General features: G+C 35.0%; 1 protein-coding gene and 1 long non-coding RNA gene across 5 annotated transcripts; both read left to right on the top strand.

Moving 5' to 3' along the window:
- Nucleotides 1-6,756: 6,756 nt before the first annotated feature.
- Nucleotides 6,757-11,588, top strand: LOC113778382 (serine/threonine-protein kinase ATG1t). The gene is given in 10 exon segments (XM_027323780.1): nucleotides 6,757-7,039; nucleotides 9,051-9,168; nucleotides 9,253-9,311; nucleotides 10,029-10,093; nucleotides 10,197-10,290; nucleotides 10,426-10,506; nucleotides 10,579-10,648; nucleotides 10,651-10,689; nucleotides 10,804-11,387; nucleotides 11,498-11,588. Coding segments are annotated over 9 exon segments (873 nt in total). The 5' UTR covers nucleotides 6,757-6,760; the 3' UTR covers nucleotides 10,872-11,387; nucleotides 11,498-11,588.
- A 1,975-nt stretch (nucleotides 11,589-13,563) lies between these two features.
- On the top strand, nucleotides 13,564-19,207 carry LOC113778527. 4 transcript variants are annotated; one of them, XR_003469281.1, is made up of 6 exons: nucleotides 13,564-13,646; nucleotides 13,937-13,992; nucleotides 14,166-14,253; nucleotides 16,898-16,953; nucleotides 18,589-18,676; nucleotides 18,774-19,207. It is a non-coding gene; the product is annotated as an uncharacterized LOC113778527 (long non-coding RNA). The 4 variants fall into 4 exon arrangements; XR_003469279.1 differs by lacking the exon at nucleotides 14,166-14,253; XR_003469280.1 differs by lacking the exon at nucleotides 18,589-18,676.
- The last annotated feature ends 728 nt before the right edge of the window (nucleotides 19,208-19,935 follow it).

Below are 19,935 nucleotides of genomic sequence, written 5' to 3'. Positions count from 1 at the left end.
CAGATTAAATAACATTTTTGCTTAAACTGAAAATAAGTTGTTTTAAAAATGACACAATTATAAGAAGTATACTTTGATCAAACCTAGTGTGTTATTTTAATAAAGTCAACCTTATTATAAAGGTTCCTTTTGACCTAAATGAATCCAAGGACTCTTTTAATAACACAAGTAAAAATATTGTTAATCCAAATATAAAAATAAACAAAGCTTTTTCATTAGTGGGTTTAACTCTAGATCAAACTCCAAATTCAAATTCAACCCAATCTAATGCAGGCAATTTCTACAAACGTAAATAAATATATAAATAAGTTAAATGATTAATTAAATAAATAAGTAGATAAATAAATAAATAACATAGCTCATAAACAAGTACATGTAAAATCATGTCATAGCTGATAAACAATTACATGCACTTAGTCCTGCAGGTTCTAGATTGATATGTTTTATGATTTGCAAGTATATTCAATAAATATGATCATGTCATGTTATATGTGTTTTCATGCCACATTCGGTTGGAGCCACTTCTAGAACCTGTAGGACTAAGTGCCACATCGGATGGAGGCCACTTATGTGCATGCAACTCTCGCCTTCAAGGAAATATATTTATATAATATTTGAAATGTGATGACAAAGGTTTTTAACTGATGTATATATGTGATATGGTGTGATCAAATTTGCAAATGTATATAATATGTGTATAGCTACATGATCCGACATGGGAGTAAGTACTATCTACTGGGCGTATGTCGCTCAACCCACATCTCTTTATTTTTCTTGCAGATCAAGAAAGCCAATTCGTGTACGTTTAGAAGATAAGTAAAAGAGGTAAATAAGTAAATGTTTAAATTCTAGGAAGCTGGAGTAAAGCATTGTGTAGATGCAATTTAGTGAAGTGTATATATTTTATTATTATTTGTAAGTTTTAAATTTTAGTGAAATTTTGTAAGTTATGACTATGATGCCTTGTATTTATGGGAGTGAAGTCTCATAGATACGGCGTGCCACATTGCTAATCCAGTTCAGGGACCCAAATTTGGGGCGTGACACCTGTGGTCGAAGAGGTCTTAGGCTAATATCTAAAACGGGCCTTGTCTAACGGTTGAAGTTGAGATTCTGCGAATTAGAAATTCTTAGTTCTAATCCTTCTATTCCGTTCGCGCCTCTTAAATCTCACATCTCTTTCTATTCCTTCTCTGTTCCTGTCTTCGCTCCTTAAATCTCACGTCTAGTCCCGTCATCTTTCCCGTTTTTTAAATTCTACCTCTCCTCTATCAGAAATTTTTTTTTTTTTAAAAAGTCCTACATAGACTCCACTCCTCGAAACCAAAATTTACAATTGGACCGTGCTAGGCTGATAAGCCGTTGACTTACAGTCAACTCAGCCATACAATTGGACCATGCTCCGTGACCAAGCCTGTCAATCTATTCAGCTGCCACTTCCTGGTAGCTTCTGCCAGCATGGGAAAAGGTCGGTATTTATTTAGTAGCCAGGCTGATAAGGCGTTGACTTATAGTCAACTCAGGCATACAATTGGACCATGCTCCGTGACCGAACCGGTCAATCTATTCAGCTGCCATTTTCCTGGTAACTTCTACCAGCATGGGAAAAGGTCGGTATTTATTTAGTAGATTGCTAGGCTGATAAGCCGCTGACTTATAGTCAACTCAGCCATACAATTGGACCATGCTCCGTGACCAAACCGGTCAATCTATTCAGCTGCCATTTTCCTGGTAACTTCTACCAGCATGGGAAAAGGTCGGTATTTATTTAGTAGATTGCTAGGCTGCTAAGCCGTTGACTTATAGTCAACTCAGCCATACAATATTTCTTTTTTTTTTTTAACATTTGATGTACAATTAGCATAATGTAGTTTAAAAAGTTTTTAGGTGCCTAATGAGGGTAAATACTACTAGTATACGACGCTAAAGCACAACTCTAAATTTCAGTTTTAGATTCTTCCATTCTAACCTCTTTTATTGGTCTTGCCCCGGTCCAATAAGTTGTGTGGTTATCACTATCAGCTTAAGTAATCAGTGTTAACTACTTGTTAAACTGTCAATATTTGTTATTAATGGTTTCTTAAATTGTTGCTAGTTGACCAAATTGACCGTATCTGGCAAATAAATTTGGAGTAGATTTTTTAATGGCGTGCATTGCCCTCTTGTGAAACTTGACACCTAATTTCTTAGCATGTCCCTCTCGGATTTATAAAATTTCCATTTCTTGCATATATGATACCGAAGGATGTACAAACTTTGTTGTACCGAAGGGACATGCAAATAACTACTAGCCTTTGGACTATTGGCCACCACTAAACTATTAAAAGTTTGGTGGAGTGGGAGGCAAGGGTTCAGATTGTCATATTAAGTGGTTTCTTAAAAAATTCAGATAGGTGCATAGTACATCTGTCTGGTTCGGTGGTAGTTCAGTCTCTACCGATCTCTTAGACCCAGTTGGGTCTTCCCTTAGATTAGAATAATGCAGGATACTATAGATAAAGTAATGATTGACAAAAAAAAAGAGGAAGAAGAGACATGCAAATGGATTTCATATGCAACAAGTAACCGTTATCTTATTCATTATAGCAACATAAAAATGAAGCAAAAAATCGGGACGACAAATTTGTAAATGGTAACCGGGAAATAAGAACAATAAAAGTAATGCAAGAAGAGAAAAGAAAAAAGTCGCACTCATGGGTTTATGTTGTCTGATATTTCTCTACCATGGGGATGTAAGAAAATATTTAACAAGCATCAAGATAAAAGAGATAAGTGCAATTTTGAAAATATAAAGGCGAGCTATATGAAATTCTCATAAACCATCAGTTCCGTTGACTTGACTAGATAATTATATATTTTTTTTTCCTAACTGGGCCGGGCGGAATGAGATTTAATAAGCAAAAAGCAGCAGACAGAGGAATTAGAATTTAAAATTTTTATGTTATGAGGTTTCAATCTTAATTTTAATCACTAGATTAAAGTTTCATCAACTTATATTATTTTATTATTCTTGTTTTTGCGTTACAAACCGGATGAGGAAAAAGGAGAAAGCCTGAAAATCGAGGTAAAAAGCCTCCTCACTTTCACTTCCCAACTAAATTGGATTTTAAGGTTCCTACACCAACCAGGAACATAAAAGGAAGAAGAAAACACAGCCTTTTTTTTGCATATGTAGCAGTAGAATTGACAAACACTAGGCCCAAGTATCGGGCCTAGACCCAAACATTCAAGCCCTAGTGTAAAGTTAGACTTCAGCTCAGAAGGGAGAGAGGCACCAGGTGTACAAATATCCATTAAGGTCCAAGGTCTATCTGAGGTCATGATAGGAGGATGAAGTCAACTTTTCTATACATACTAAATTTGTTTTAGGGTTGGAAAGCTAATTCTCATAATTTTATCTCTCTAAAAAGTTTAATAACTTTTTTTTAATAGTTTAATAACTTAACTTTTGAAACTTTCCCTAAGGAAAAAGACTTGCCTGTCACAGGTTGAACTCAAACAAGAAAAAAGTAAAACGACATCGAGCCAATTTCTAGCATCAACAAAACTCGTGATCCTTTGGAGGAGGGAGCTATGCACTCAAAGTAAAATAGGTATGCACACAACATTTGATCCATTATGAGTACAAGGTTGTAGAAAATTTCATGTGAAACATTAGCATAACATTACTGTAATTGAATTAATGGTAATCTTTTTGTTTTTTATCGTTCCATCATTCTCTACGCCCTTCTTATTTCCAACTGTCAGTAACTTATTTATGAAAGGTGGGCGGAGAGAACTCTAAAAATCCTCACATATTATGTGTCGAAATAGCACTGTTTTTATCTGTTCGACTGAGATTTCCATCTAATCATTATTTAGTACTAATTGTATTATTATTCTTTTTTTCTTGACTTTGAACAGATCTTGAATTGAGGGACTGCAATGTAAATCAGCAGATTCATATCCCGTGTATTGACTGCAAGCAACATAAAAATCAAAATATCATATAGATTCCTAACGTTTAGTTGAACTAATGTTCTAAATGTTAAACAAACACCAAACATGCCAAAAAAAAAAACTCAAGGAAAAAAAGAAACACTTCTTTTTTAAATCAAGATACAATTCCTTTATTTTTTTTTTGTTTTTTGGTAATTTAGCAAGAAAAAAATTCCTATGCCTAACAACTCTTTCTAGGACCCAAAAATATGTTGTTCTCCAAAGTTTTGTATCATCCATCAGGCTATTGAAGGCCATATATGTTCTCTATTCAGACATGAATCCTCAGCAGGAATGCAGAGAACTAATCAAATCAGAAACAACGAAAAAGTAGTTTCTTGGTCGAGTAGATATGATAAAATTTGAGAACCAACAGTCAGGCATAGAAGAAAATTAAAAGCAAAAGAAATTACAGAAAAAGAAAATCGATGGACAATGAATATTTAAGAGAAGAACAATAGAATTTGATGAGATTATCTTGCTTTCGACTTTCAATGTAAAAATCCATAAGACTGCAAAACTAAAAAACTATATGAATTCAAGCACTAGAAAAAAAACTAAATACTACACCGATAAACATCAAAAATTGCCATGTTGACTACAGAGACAAAGCAGCACTACTAGGGCTAGAACTACTGACTGAGATTGCCTCAGTCCTTCCACCGTTCTGAGGTTTGCTTTTCTTGACATTCTTGATCCCTTTGGCCTTTGCAGTTACCTTTCTTTTCTTGATTTCTTGACCCTGATCAGGCCCGGCTCGGACTCTTCTTTTTCTATGTTTCTTCATCTCCAAGTAACGTTCCTGTGCCGGTATCTTACCCTTGCCCTTGTCCTGCAATGGAGGAGCTAGAGAGAGATCACATCCATCACCATTATCATCCCTACGCAACAAATCAAGCCGTGGCGGCTCAAGCCCTCGATTTCTTACATTGGCTCTTTCCAGAGGACGAAATAATTCTGGAAAATATATGGTACTACCCGGCTTTGCAACACCTGCTGCAGTGGGCAGGAGAGCGTACTTGATTGGGGCAGCATCTTGATCATGACTAGCTGGACCGTATGTGTAGGTGGAGGAGGGCGGAGGCTGCCGAGTACTCAGTGGAGCCAGTGGCAGAATCAGATCAAGGGGAGGGAGTCCTTTACTCGCCATTGGAGAAGCCAATCAAGAATCAAGAATGGAAAAAAAAATTCTCGTAAACAACTTCAGGGTTTCTTGATTTTTAGCTAGGCAGGTTGATGCAAACGACAATGTAGTTACTATATATATAGAAGAAGATCAATGCAATTTCTAAACTTGGTCCTGGTGTGAAGGGAGATTCATTCTTGTTTTGGAAAGGTGACGCTAATCAGAAAATGTTTAGGAAAATGCCTAATAATCTCGCTTTCTTCGATTCCTGATTAGAATGGGAGAGGCTACGTTTTGTTTCTAAAATTTGTCCGTTCGAATTATTATTATTTTCAACTCTCAAGGAATGCTAATTCCGGGAGTTGAGTGTAATTTTTCAAAATCAGTGGTAGTTTTGTGCAATTGTCACAAATCCCAAGAATTGTGAAATTATCCCGTGCCAAATTCATTACTGATGTACATTCAGAACGACGAAAAGTTGTGTCAATTATCAATGAGGGAGAATTTATTATAAAGGATACTTGAATTAATTTCTCCATAGAATGTACACTTTTTCAGGACTATAGCATATTTTATAGAAAAATAAATTCAAATATCCCTAATAACATATCAAAATTATGCACTCTCTACTAATAATTTCTTTTCTTTTTATGAAGAATTATGAATTCTGTGGTGAACCCCTTTTAGAAACCAAAACAACTCTCATGAAAAGTGTTAATTGCTTTATAAACCATTAAACTACAATTGATTAGCAGTCCGTACTCCCAAATTATAAGTACTAGTGCTCAATGCATACCCAATATGTGTGCACTAAAAAAATACGTAATATTTATGGTCACATATTTTAAATAAAATTTTTATTACTGAAGAAGGGATAGTTATGTTGAAAACATATATTTAAATAGTTAAAAGTAAAAATAGTCATGGGTAGTTATAGGTAGTTAAAATAAAAGTAGTTTTTATAAGGATAAAAAGGAAGTTCATAAAATAAAAATAAATGTTAATCCAAAATCCTTTTCTCAAACTTTATATGTAGTATGGATAATACTTATGTACATTAACATAACCAATTTACACCTTAGTAATTTATAGTACAAATGAAAATAAATAGTAATTAAGAGTTGCATATTTAGTCCAACGAATCATTCTCTGCTATTGAATCATTCAGACAAATTAGACCTATATCCATAAATATATTATATTTCATTATTATGTTTGGAATAATGATATTTTTTAGACATAATTTGTCCTGATGTTATAAAATATTGGAGAATTTATGATACAAAAAAAAGAGAAAAATAATGTTAGGAGATAAAATGTAAAGTACAATATATCTTTTTTTGAATAAAAAACACGCTACATCTTAAGGGCATTTATACTAATTAATCTTTAGAGGTAAAATTTTTTTTTTTTTTTGACATTGTCATTATATAACGTTAGAGTTAGACTAATGGTTTTAGCATAAAGGGAGAATATAGACTGTAAAATTGGCTATATACCTATGGGTGGGTTTTTGTAATTTAGCCCTTGAACTTAACTACAATTATTAAAACCGCAACAATAGAATTCGATTTAAAATTGCACATCCACCAGCGCCTTCTAGAGTGACCATGAGCCCGACTGCCGAAAGCTAAAAGACGTAAAATCTCAAGAGCAATGGAGACTGATGAGATAGCAGAGAACGATTCGTCGGACTCAAACGACCTGGGAAGAATTCAAGACTACGTTTTGAAATCCCTACTTAGCGAAGGCAGCAGAGGATCAGTGTCGAGAGTGTGGAAAGCGAGGCACAGAGAAAGCGGGCAAATAGTAGCTTTAAAGCAAATCCAACTCTCAAAGCTTACCCGCAGCCTCAAGAACTGCTTGGAGTGCGAAGTCAACTTCTTATCCTCTGTTAATCACCCAAATATCATCCGTCTTCTCGGTGTTTTCGAGGTTCGTTCTAATGGGTTCTGCTCATTTTCTTGTAATTGTGATCAGTTCTTGAGTTTCATAGCCTTCTTTTGAAGAGCCCATTTTGCTTTGCATTGAAATCCATTGTGAAATCAACTTTTTTCCCCTCTGATAATCACCTTATATTATTCATTTTCTCGGTTCTTTGGAGGTTTGCTCAAATGGTTTCTGTTTTTTCTTATAATTTGTACAGTGTCTCGAGTGTTATGGCTTTTTTTTTTTTTCTTTTTAACACCGCCATTTTGCTTTGTATATTGAAATTAACTCTGAATTAAAATTCTTATCCTCTGTTACTCACCCTGTATCATTCGTCTTCTAGATGTTTTTTATGTTTGCTGCGTTCTGCTCATTTTTCTAAGTCACTATGGCCCTTTGATCAGACCAGTTTGCTTTATTTTGAGATTACTTTGATTGATCGTGAAATTGGATAATTGTATAATATTAAATTAATATAATGACTCCAAGTTTGATGGTGTAGATGTTTTATGTGTGTGGGATTAATCGTCGAATAAATTATGCTTGTGATTTCTTGTCAAGTGTATGGAATCTGCTCTGCTGTAAGCTGAAATGTAGCTGAAGTTTGCTTAGTTTATACTAATTTTAATCCCAGAGTGTAGGAAGTCCCATTTAATTCTCTGACTTTCATTTTTGGCATCTAAACTTAAAGTTGGAGTACTCCATAACATGGCCTTAAAGTTTTACAGATAGGTGAGTTCAAAATTGCTCAACCATCGGTGAATTGTTGATAAACAGAATTGCAGAAGGATTCCTAGGAAGAAATAGCAAGAAATAACAGATTATTTGTCTGAAAAGTAGGAAAGTAGAAAATTTGACACATTTGTGATGTTAGGTTCCTGTTTAATTTGCTTTGTTGTTTAACTTCTTTTTTTATAATTCTTGTTCCTTGTTGCATGTCACCAAAGTAATTTCAATCTGACTAGATTGTATTACGATAAAATTTTTTGGCATCATTAACTAATTTTAGCGTTCTGTTTTGGGATGTGACACCATGTTCATCATGGTTCATGACAATTGCTTCTATTACCGTTGCATGACACCAGCGCACTCTCCTTCTCAAACTATGCTGCCACTGGATTTAGCTGATTGCTACAAAAAATTAGTGACAATCTATGGAACAATTTTTTCGGTTGCCAAATCAAATTGTCATAGTTGTTCATCTGTGCCGTTTGTGCACTCACAGCTGACTGAGACTTTGAGTTTAATTTTTCACCCGATAACCAAAATCCCCTGTTTTAACCGATATGCTCTGAAATTTAAGCTGACAGCTTTTTTATATTATTTATTTTTTGGATACACATTTGGGTCTATTAGCTCTTGAAATTGAGTGTGATGATGGACTACTCCTTTGATGTGATAATGTGTGGTAAGGGTTGAAATTCTGGTTTTGTTGTTGATGAAAATATAGCTCTTATTACATTATTTAAGTAATCATGCTGGCCATCACCTTGGTAGCTTTATGTCATGACTTTTATGAGCTAGGTTGGCTCTCACGTCCACTTAATTAGTACTATGAAATTGTTATTGCTTGATTGGATGACATAATATGTCTGTAAGTCAACTCGCTGGCACATTTATCTCAATGGATGTGGTTTGATTTATTTATTATTGATGTAGCTATATTGTGTATGAGAATTTGGACTCTTCCATCATAGCACTCATTCTACAACTATCTAAGACAATCATTTTTGTGTCATTTAATACTCAGAATTAGGGAAATCTAGGACATAGACTGTTTGCAGTAAAATGTAATTTAGATGAAAGCATTTAAGATTAAATTGAAAACATGTTAGTGTAGGATCTTTCATTGCTCAGGATTTCAAGAGCTTGAAAGTTGGATATGGCAGTCTTCCAGTATCATGGTGATAATGAAATTTTCATTTCTTTTCTTCCACAAAAAAAGTAAACTCCAAGAAAGTGATTTGCAATTTCCTTCTAATCACCTTCTCAAGGACAGTCAATGGACGTCTTTCAGGCTGAAGGCAGCATTTTTCTCATCCTGGAGTTTTGTGCTGGGGGCAATCTCGGTGCTTATATCCGGAATCATGGTAGAGTGCAAGAATGCATAGCTAAAAGATTCATGCAACAGATTGGTAATGTTTCACTCAGAAACTGGCATCAGACTTCTTCATTTTCAGCAACTACACTATTTGCCTCATTTAATAATTTCGTTCCAGCTGCTGGATTAGAGGTGCTGCATTCACACCTAATCATCCACCGTGACTTGAAGCCAGAGGTATGAATTTTTTACCTATTTTGGTTAAGGTATGTATAAGCTTCCCTCACAGTGCAGCCACGAGTACATTTATACTTGTTTTATCTACGAAATGCTGCATCATAGGAGAGTGGTCTCTCTCACTGTCCAATCCTTTGACGACATATGTTCATTTAGCATGAAACTATGTTGTCATAAATAAACAATTGAAATAATGCTAATTATGCTGTTCTGTTTCTAAAATTTGGAAGTTTAGAATCTCAAATACCTCAAGCAAAGCAGGCTCTGAACTTACATAGAAAAAACATCTAATGCATGAAAGTCTTTCTGGTTTGGCATCTTCCATTTATAAAGAATGTTATAAAGAAAGCATGCCTAATACGCCCATACTTGCATATCTGAGCATGTTCTTATAGCTATTAGACAGTTAGGTGAACACAAAGTATGTTAGTCACTCATGAGGGAAAAGCTTTGCATATGGTATAAGGTGATCACTTGTATTAATTTGGTTGCCGGTGTCAGCACACTATGACGAGTCTTTCCCAATTTCAAGCACTTGTGCTATCTCTTGTTGCTTTTGTCTTTCCTTCAGTAATCTTTCTCAATAGGATGGAATGGATTATTTCCTCTGTTTTTTCCTCTTAACATTGAAGGCTAAAATTTTCATCATATTTCCTATCAGAAATTTTGACTTTCTGATACTAATTTTTTTTTTGGGTGTTGTTTTCTTTGGCGTAGAACATTCTGTTGTCAAGCTCTGATGGTGATGCTCTGCTGAAAATTGCTGATTTTGGTCTCTCAAGGTAATAGTTGACTAACACGTAATAGCTTTTGAATTTTCATTTGACAGGAGGACAATGTAATAAAATTGTTTGTAATGATCTCAATGCCTTTTCCTGTTGACAGAATTTTACACCCTGATACCTTTGCTGAGACAGTCTGTGGGTCTCCATTATACATGGCTCCAGAAATTCTTCAATTTCAAAAATATGATGAAAAGGTTGGAGATCTTTCTACTACTATTTTAAATGTGCTAGAGAGAAATGTTGCCAGCATATCCAATAGAACTATTGAGAACTCATACAATCATGAGTACAGATTGTGACACGTAATTTGATTTAAGCTTTCTTCATAGGTTGACATGTGGAGCATTGGTGCAATTCTTTTTGAACTTCTTAATGGCTACCCTCCTTTTCATGGTAGGACTAGTGTTCAGGTAACTCCTTTATCTAAATTGAATAGCCGTCTCAGTAGCTCCTCGTGCACCAATTATATTTGGATGATGCAGCTTTTGCAGAATATCAAGGAATCTTCATATCTTCCCTTTTCTCAGCTGGTTCTTTCTGAGTTGCATCCGACCGTGTTGATTTATGTTCTAGACTGTTGTCTGTCAATCCAGGTTTGGATCCTACCTTGATTAGGATTTCATGATTTTCCTTTCTTTTCAGAGAGCAACGCTGAAATTTGGTTATACCTGCAGTTTTTAGTATTCCTTTGTATTCTGTCTATGCAGAGACCCGGATGTCCTTTGATGAGTTTCACGAGCATGACTTTTTGGAAATTCAGAAAGTGGAGAGATAAAAGCCAGCAATAAGTGGTTTCATTTCTAAATCACCATTGAACTGTCTTAGTGATTTATAGCTTTGTTTGTAAATCATCTCAATGTTGGTGACCAGGTTTCTATATGTTGATGTCATTATGATGGGTTGTCTGCCAAGATCTCAGTTGTGAAGCTGCCATTTCCTGAGTGTGAAAAAAATATGAACTCAGCTGCATTCCTCTTGTCAGTGGATCGTTCTTGAATTTAAAGCTTCTATAATGAATACTGTTGCTCCAGCTTTTCAGGCTAATGGATAACATTCTTCCTTGATTAAGTCTGCCTGTTCTCCTGAAATCATATACCTTCTCCTTTGACATAAATGACTAGTAGAGTACAAACCAGCTATGACAATCCGAAAGCTTACTTTCAGTCTGCCACACCCCAGCTGATTGGATGAGTTTTTCTATCATATGAAGACTTGGTTTAAAATTGGCTTCATTTGGCATCTCAAATGTGGATAAAGTAGTTCTGAGTTTCGGGTGGATAGCCAGAATGAGGTTGGCTATGTTTTGCCTTTTATGACACCAATTACCTGTTCTTTAAATAGTTATCCACTATAGTATTTTAAATAGTTATCGATGAGTTTTAATAAAGTCTCTTGCCACAGTTCCCAGTCAAATCATCACTCCCATGGATGAGAATATGCAGTGCACTAATTTGGCCTGCCCAGTGGCTATAGTGCTTTTACGGGAATGGAGAAGATTTCATGTGCCTTTCGCATTGAAGATCAGCTGCAATGTTAGATGGTAAGTTGACAAATCAATATTCAGTCTTCTTTGCTTCGGTTTGGTACACTTATTTTGCTTGTTTGTGATACAATTTGGCAGATGGCAGCTCACAGGGAGGGTTAGGCTGCCTGTAGTTGAACTGGACTCAATTACCCCGATATGCCTGTGGATTCATGTTCTAGCACAGGCGCCCTGCAAGGAAGCTTCAAAATGCAATACAAGATTTTACAAGTTCAGGAATATGTTCCAATATCTAGAAACGCTGCTGTACTAATTCTTTGTCAGACAGCAAGCCTTTTACTACTAAACAACGCTCCTGGGAATTTGAATTGCTTATTTCTGGTCTTTCCTCGATTTATTTCATTCTTTTCAGTTGAATGGCAAATTTATTTTTTTTAAAGGAACAGGAAGAAGTCAAGGTGCAACACTGAAATGAGTGAAGCTGTTGTAGAGATGTCTCCGGTAGTTCATCTATTGTCTCAACAGTTCATTCAAGATGAGTTGATTACCTTGTGTGGCTGGATTCTATTCATTGCTTACGCAGAATTCAACAAATAAAATGAGGTGAGTTACAAAAGAATCGGTGAAAATGAATTCCCTTTCATCTTCATTAAAATGGGGGTGGGGGAGAGTGGAACAAAGTAAAACTCATCGAAACATGTTGCTCCTGTTGCCAAGCCATGATTCAGCTGGCATTCTTCAAATCTAAGCAATAGGTTCCGACAGCCAGGAAGAACTTCCTGTATCTATTTGAGGCACCAAATTGTCTTTTTTCTTTGCAATCCTTTATCAGCTCCAAGGCCAAGCTGCATTTCGACTCCTTACTCGAACCTGTGCATCCACTTTACATCATTCCAAGATTGATTATCTATTGGTTTTCTATAGGTTGATAATGAACCTGTAACATTTCTTGAGGCCCCAGCCTTCTGCTCATTAGAACAGTCTGCAATTACATCCCTGTAATTTCATCACATTCTCGGGCACCTGGTGGCGTTCCTGGACGGATCATCTGCCGGCGCTTGGTAGCTTGATGAAGCAGAATAACCTTTAAGGACATCTTTTGAGGAGCACAGCCCCGTCCCCTGCTTCGTCCAACTCCATGGCCCCTGAAAGTAAAGGGTGGAAGTACTAATAATATATAGGGAGAAGGAGATTGAATAACCATCAAAATTAGGAACCAAGATTACGTAACTTACAAAAGCATAGTGTAGAATCGTAATCAAGATTCCCGAGATCTGTGTAGATCGGCAATCATTGTTACAAGCTTCCTGCACGAAATAAGAAACAAAGCTCGGGAATTAAGCGCCGGTTAAGATCACAGGATTGCAGTTACCTTCGAAATCGATCTTGAGAGGCATTCTCGAGATTCGGGCCACGATGATGGGACATGATGGGACCTAACTCCTAAGTTACGGAAACAAGAGATCATCTTCATCTCGGGTACTACATAAAGGATTTATAGCATTCATATGTTTCTTTAAAAGTTCATCTAATGTTTTCAAATTCGGACCGGATCGGTCGGTTCTACCGATTCAATCGCAAACCGGCCGTGTATTCGGTCTGATTCATTGCTTATGTTGACCAGGATCAAAAATCGGTCAAAATCGTGAAAAATCATTAAAATCGTTAAAATCGGTTCGAACCTTGAACCGCGATTTTTCATTTTTTGATCAAAATTGAAAATTCAGTCAATTTTGACCGAAATTATTAATTAACATATGTATAAAAGAGCGAATACCTCGGCTCAAAAGAGGTGCTTGTGTTGGTGATGTGGCCAATCGTTATTGGCTAGAGAGTGTTCGTCCAAGTCGCTCGTGCTCCTCACGTGAGTTTACCTTGGATTCCATTGTGCCTCCAAAGAAGAAAAAGCAGTACTCGGTCTCCAAAGTAAAGTACTTTGCATCCAAAAGAGTATGTCAGATGTTTACCTGCTTGGACTTACCATCTCACTTTCTCTGCCTCGGACAGAAAGTTGAAGGTTGAAGTTGTGGGTAGTTGCTGAGAAATGCTGTGTGAGGAAGAAATTAGGTAAGCTTATACGTTTAGCTTCCTCCAGGATGCTAATCTCTTCCTCCAAGAACTTCTGCTTTTGTTCAACTTTGATAGACGAACACTCTTCCTTTCTCGCTCTCCCTCTCTGTCAAACGATGACCAGATCTATCATTCATCTACATGTTTTCTTTCTTCTTTTCTTCTTTGTTAATCAACAAAAATTAAAAACAAAATAAGGCACATTGATGTTTTTTTGTTTAGTTTTTGTTTCTTTCTTTGTTTTCTTGAATTTGCAGTTACTCACAATCGCATTTTGCTTCTCATAGATTGCAGACAATGGATTGAAAGTCCACCAGAAGGAGAAAAAGAATCAACTTTCCAGGTTGTGCGATTCTCTTTAATTTATTTTTCAGTCTTTTTCCAATTTTACTCTAGCCTTCAAAATTTTGTTTCCTTTTTTTTTTTTTGTAAGAAAAGTTTCTAATTTCTAATCTCTTGCTTAGTACTTTAGTTTTGTTGCTGTTAGCGATCTCATTTCTGTTGTCTATTGGACAGATAGGGAACTCATTTTTCTTTTAATAAATTGAGGGAAAACTGGAAGAAAAATCGACGGGAGGAAGAAAAAAAGATTTAACTTTTCAAGGTTCGAATTTTTCTGTAGTTTATTTTCCAACCATTTTTCTAATTTTGCGCTAAACTGGACCTTCAAGTTTCTGCTTCCTTCTTTTTTTTTTTTGGGCTTTTCCATTGAAGATTATATGTTTTAATTTCTTGTTTAGTTATTTAGTTTTGCTGCTGCTAATAGTCTTATTTTCCATTTATGTCATATTTTGATTTCTGTTTAGTAGATTGAGGAAAAACGCAAGAAAAATCCACAAGAGATAGATTTAACTTTTTAGGTTGTGATCTTTTTTTTTCCCCAATTATCTTTGCAGCTCACCTGAAATTCAGCTTTCAAGTTATATTCTATTCATTGGTGTTCACAAAGTAGCTGTAGGTATTATTTCTTAGTTTTGCCTTTTATCTTTACTATTGCCTTCTTAACACGGATAGTTATGCATCCATGTTATACATGGTACTGGGAGATCCTGTTTGAATTGTGCTTGGAATAGATGTCTTTGTCATTACTTTTCCATTGCAGTAGTTGTGACTTTTATTTAGAGTATGCATAGAGTGGTGTAGTTGCATTTACAAGTGTGGTTAACACTTATTGCTAAAATGTCTTATGGGTGTCTGAGTTTTGCAGCGGAACCAAAAGTTTTTATGCTGTAATTTGCTTCAGTACAATATTGAGTTTTTGGTTGAGCTTACCATGTCTGGTGTATCAAATTCCAAAAAATCCTTGCTCTCAAATTACATTTGTGCAGTGCAAGAAATTCTGTTACTTGCCAAAAGTGTGTATATTTGGCCATACTCTTAACTGTGATTATTTTTTTTTGGCCATCTCACCTTTTGTTCAATTTGTTGTATGGGTTCCAGATTTTTACTTTTTCCTCCATTTATTTGTCTCGAACATTCTGTGCAGAAGGCATTCAATGGAAAATCATATTGTTTCTTAATGTTTATGTGCCATCATCCTGTACAAGAAGGAAAGATTTTTATGTATGCAGGGATTATACTTGGTTCAGAACCCATGATTGCAATGTTTTTTTCTTTTTTCTTTTTGGGTTTTTTTGAGTATCCAAAACTGATCTGGTGTCTTTAATAGGTATTTTGTGTTAAGCTGATTGCTAATAGTGATAGGAGGGAAGCTGCTTATATTATTCTCAATAGCTTTAAGGCTACTTAAGTTTGTTCTATGTTTAGCCTTTTTCTACTTAATTAGGTATGTTTAGTCTTTTGATGTACTGTTGTTTACTTAATGTTTCTTTTACCATGAGATCCTTGTAATTTTGTAGTCTCTGAATTTTTTAGTAAGAAATTTTCATTTATTGTAGATTATTTAATATTTGATTTGAAATTCATTTGTTAGCTTGCTTATATGCAGTTTCAATGTATTGATGTATTTACCTTTTGGTACATAGTTTGCTTTCTTATTGTAATTATTGGCCCTACGGAAAAGAATGATTTATTTACAGTGGCTCATGTGCAATTTCTTTACTATCAATGCAAAAAAAAATCACCACTTAATAACTACCACTGCGACATTCATTGAAGATAATGCACACATGGTGGTAAACAGACTGATTTTGTATTCTTCGGGGTTTTTCCCCCTGAATAAGAGAAATTTTTCCCTTCCCTAGATTCTTAAATGTATATGCTGATAGGATTTAGATTATCTCCTAATTGCGTTCTTTTGTTTATTTGATAGATTGTATTCCTCAACAATTGAAGGTTACGAAGCTAGAATAGAAACTCCCAGGGGGTTGATACATGTACATTTGCTTGTGAAAGTTAAAAATAACATATTGAATAGTTGTGCCTTATAATTTTCTTTGCCTTTCTACTCTTGAATGATGAGTTGTACTGGAGCAATTTCTTTTCTGGCCTGTTCTTCCTTTTTTTTCCCGGCTCTCTTAGCTCTTCAAAGAGCCTATTACTTTGGTTATTATCATAGTATGGTTAGGTTACACAATTTGTTTCACCAATTTAATGGGTAGATTTTACAAACTTACTTTTCTTCTTTGCATTTTAATCTTGATAACACCTCATTAATGTTTCAAAAACTAGAAAATCAATTTTTTAGCAAATGTTTTTACATTTTGAGCATTATCATTTAATTACATGGCTTTGTTCTAGAAGTGTTTGTGTGAGCAAGTTGGGTAAAGCAGAGCTGACGATTGAACGATGTGGTTCATTGCCTATAATAGCAGTCTATTCTGCCCATAGTAATTGTAAGACAAAACAGCCAAGTTTGATCTAATAATTGTTTGTTTATACTTTTATGGGTTTTTTTAATATTATTGACAATATCTTACTTGAGCTTTTATTTCGTATGTGAATTTACCAAATCAGATCTTTAAAACCCTTTTTTCTATGGTTAGTCATTATTGGTGAAGTCATTTTTTCAGTGTATGTAATATATGGTTCTTGGTATCTCAACGTTATAGTATACAAATGTGAAAACATTTTGAAAAAATGGAAGGAATATCTACTGAAAGGAGAAAAAATTTTAACTTTTCAGGTTGTGAATTTTTTTTGATTTATTTCCATGTCATTTTTCCAATTTTACACTAGATTGGACCTTCAAGTTTCTGCTTCCTTTTCATTTCTGAAGTTTTTAATTTCTTGCTTGCTTCTTTAGTTTTGCTGCTCCTCATAATCTTAGATTGCTGCCTATTTGATAGATTGAGGAAAATCACAAGGAAATACTAAAGGGAGGAGAAAAAGATTAGCTTTTCAGGTTATCATCTTTTCTTTTTATTTTGTGGTCATCTTTCTAGATTACCTTAACTTTGAATTTCAAATTTCTGATTTTTGTGCTATTTAGTGGTTTTCACGAAGTGTCTGGTGGGTGTTGAAATTGTTAATTTTACTAATTCCTTTTTTTTAAACTATTGCCTTCTCAACATGAATTGTTATGCATCTGAATCATATATGAAGCTGGGAGGTTCAGTTTGAAGTACTCTTGAGGTGGATATCTTTTCTCATAATTGATGTGCATTATACTCGTGTTCTATCATTTGCCATGCTGAATTTATCAATCATTCTAATATAGTCTTTGATAGCCATATATTGAGGGTTTTTTTAAATAATGTAGCTTATTCTTCTAGAAGCTGTGGATGTTGAAGAAAAGGCAAACAATTATCTAAAGGAAGAAATAGTTGAAAGAGATCAAACAATCTTGCTTCATTTTTTCTAGACATATATATGTTTTCTCACCTTGTGATTTGTGCTGATTCTCTAGGCTTTTAGATCAAATATTTTGCTAAATGAATGATGCAAAAGAGGACTAACAGTTTGATTGGATGCTTAAAATGCATTTTCGATTGAGCATAGAGTAGTTATTACTATTATAATTATTACTGCAATTCAAAGGGTAATTTGTTAGTCATGTTTTCCCTTAAAAATGCTGCTGCAATTCAAAGGCTAAATATTACTGCATAATATTATGTGTCTGATCGGATTCCTTAAAAATGTATTGATAGCAAGGATTTCACAAATTTCATTCCTTGACTTTCTCCAAAATTGTATCAACCTGATAATTGTCTGTGCTTCGTAAATTTCTCATGTGAGTTTTTTCCTGTTTCTCGTGAAGCTCATTATGGCATTTGCTTATGCAGTTGTGTTTTGACTTGTAGCTTTACTATTTGATATTGGCCGCATGGTTTATAATGAAAATTCAGACTACTTGGCAGTTTTATGGTCTACCTTGTATTAATTTGTTTGGAATGGAAAAGTATGATAGTATTTGTTTTCTTTTTACTAATAAAGAAAATAATAAGATACCGACTTGTTTGAATTTGAGGAATTCTAGCTGGTTTTGAGGCTGTAAATATTGGCCAGTGTGCAGTGTAAAAGAAAATTACTTCATATCTTATCTTTGTTTTTGAGTTGCTTACAAGGTTATAGCTTACTCTAGACAGTTCTTTTTTTTTTTTCCAATGTTGTCTCCCCTTCTACTTCATTCTTTCTTCTGTTGCTATATTCTTTTCTCCCTTCCTCCTCTGAATGCCGTTAATATTTTCTCTCCTTCCTCTCCCTTTCATGAAAAGTTTCTTCTATATTTTATTTTAGTGGATTGTTCTAATTTTTTGTTGTCCTTGGGCTAAGAGCATCAAAGTTAAGTTGAAAATTTTTAGAAACTTCCTTTTGTCCTGCTTTATTGAGAAATCTTCTTGATTCTTTTGTTCTCCTATACGAAAAGTTGCCAAGTTAGATTTTGGAGCAGATGTTTGCACTTAAATTTAGTTAGTTTTTAGTTGTACATAACGTCGAAACTGAGAGTAAATTTTGTTTGGAAACCATTGACGAGTTTTTTGCATATGGCAAACCTCTTATTTTCATTTAGCAATTTAGCTTGCATCTTTTGAAACAGCATGGGACTACTCCAAATGATAGTTGTGAGATTGACTTGCATGATGTGAAGGATATTACCAGTCATCCATGCCCCTTACTATTGCACGGTATATGTAGATCCATTTGATTGGTCTTTTTCTTGCATGCAGTTTTAGTCAAAAATTTAGGTATCAAAACTCAGCAGATCATAATCTTCTTATTCAGATATGAGAGTTAAAGCAAAGAGGCTGGGGCTGTTAGCTGAGTCATATTTGGAGGGAAAGCAATCAATATACAAATTGATTGGCCAAGTGCAGCATTAATGGTCCATTGGGTTTACAAGTTCTTGATGACATCCCTGCAGAGATGCGAGATTTGTTGGATGCGTATGTGTTAGCAATTGCTTATTCTCATTTTGTTTCTATTTAAGAGATTATGACCTCTTCCAATGTACCCAAAAAAGAAAAAGAAAAAGAAAAAAATGAGGTTTCTTTATGATGTATATCCTTGATATTTTTTGGAGGATTTTATTTTTCTTTTGATTGGCTTTATCCCATAATGCTGTAAAACCTCTCTAGCATCAAAGCTGTGCAGAAATTGTGAGGTCGCTTTCCTCAAAACTCAAAAGACAAGATATGTTGAGAAAGAGTTTTTAATTATGTTAATTAATGCAAGTATGTTACTGTTGATGCTTTTTAAGAATGAGATTTCATTCGTAAATTTTGAGGAGAGCACAATATAATTTGTATATTGGATCAATAGCCAGTTGTGTGTGTTCTAATCATGTTTTCTGGCCTTTTGTAAAGGTGTTGTATAATAATTTTCATCTCTTGAATTTCATATTTTTACAATTTTGAACTAATTATATATAATTTCTAAGAATACAACTCTGAATATTTTGTTTTTCATTTACATCTGCTACATAATAATTAGCAAAATAAGCGGGTATAACTGGGCTCCACCGCGCATCGCGCGGTGAACCTCTCCTAGTCTAAACCTAATCGGCTAATCTTCACTTCTTCAGTTCACTCTTCGCTTCGCCGCTTCGGTCCGCCGCTTCGGTCTTCCTTCTGCTTCCTCTACAATTGCCGAAATTGCTTGCTGTCTCTAGCTCCTTCACCCTTAATCTGCTCCGTCTCTAGCTGATCCATAGCAATCAGCAAAAAGGAAGCATGAAGTTTCTGTTTTTCTACTCACCGCACCGCTTCTAAGTTCTAAGCCAAAAAAAACTCTGGAGTCTGGAATCAATCACGGACAGTGATCTATGGAGCAACTCAATTCCCTTTGTTTCGATTCTCAGCTGCTATCCATCAATTAATCAACAGCTTTAGGGACAAAATTTATGATCGAGTCTTGTACAGCATTACCAGCACTGAAAGTGAACCTG

The sequence above is a fragment of the Coffea eugenioides genome, chromosome 7, assembly GCF_003713205.1.
Source record: "Coffea eugenioides isolate CCC68of chromosome 7, Ceug_1.0, whole genome shotgun sequence".
Taxonomy (NCBI): domain Eukaryota; kingdom Viridiplantae; phylum Streptophyta; class Magnoliopsida; order Gentianales; family Rubiaceae; genus Coffea; species Coffea eugenioides.
Note: the sequence above shows the minus strand (reverse complement) of the source record. Positions and strands in the feature narration are given on the sequence as shown.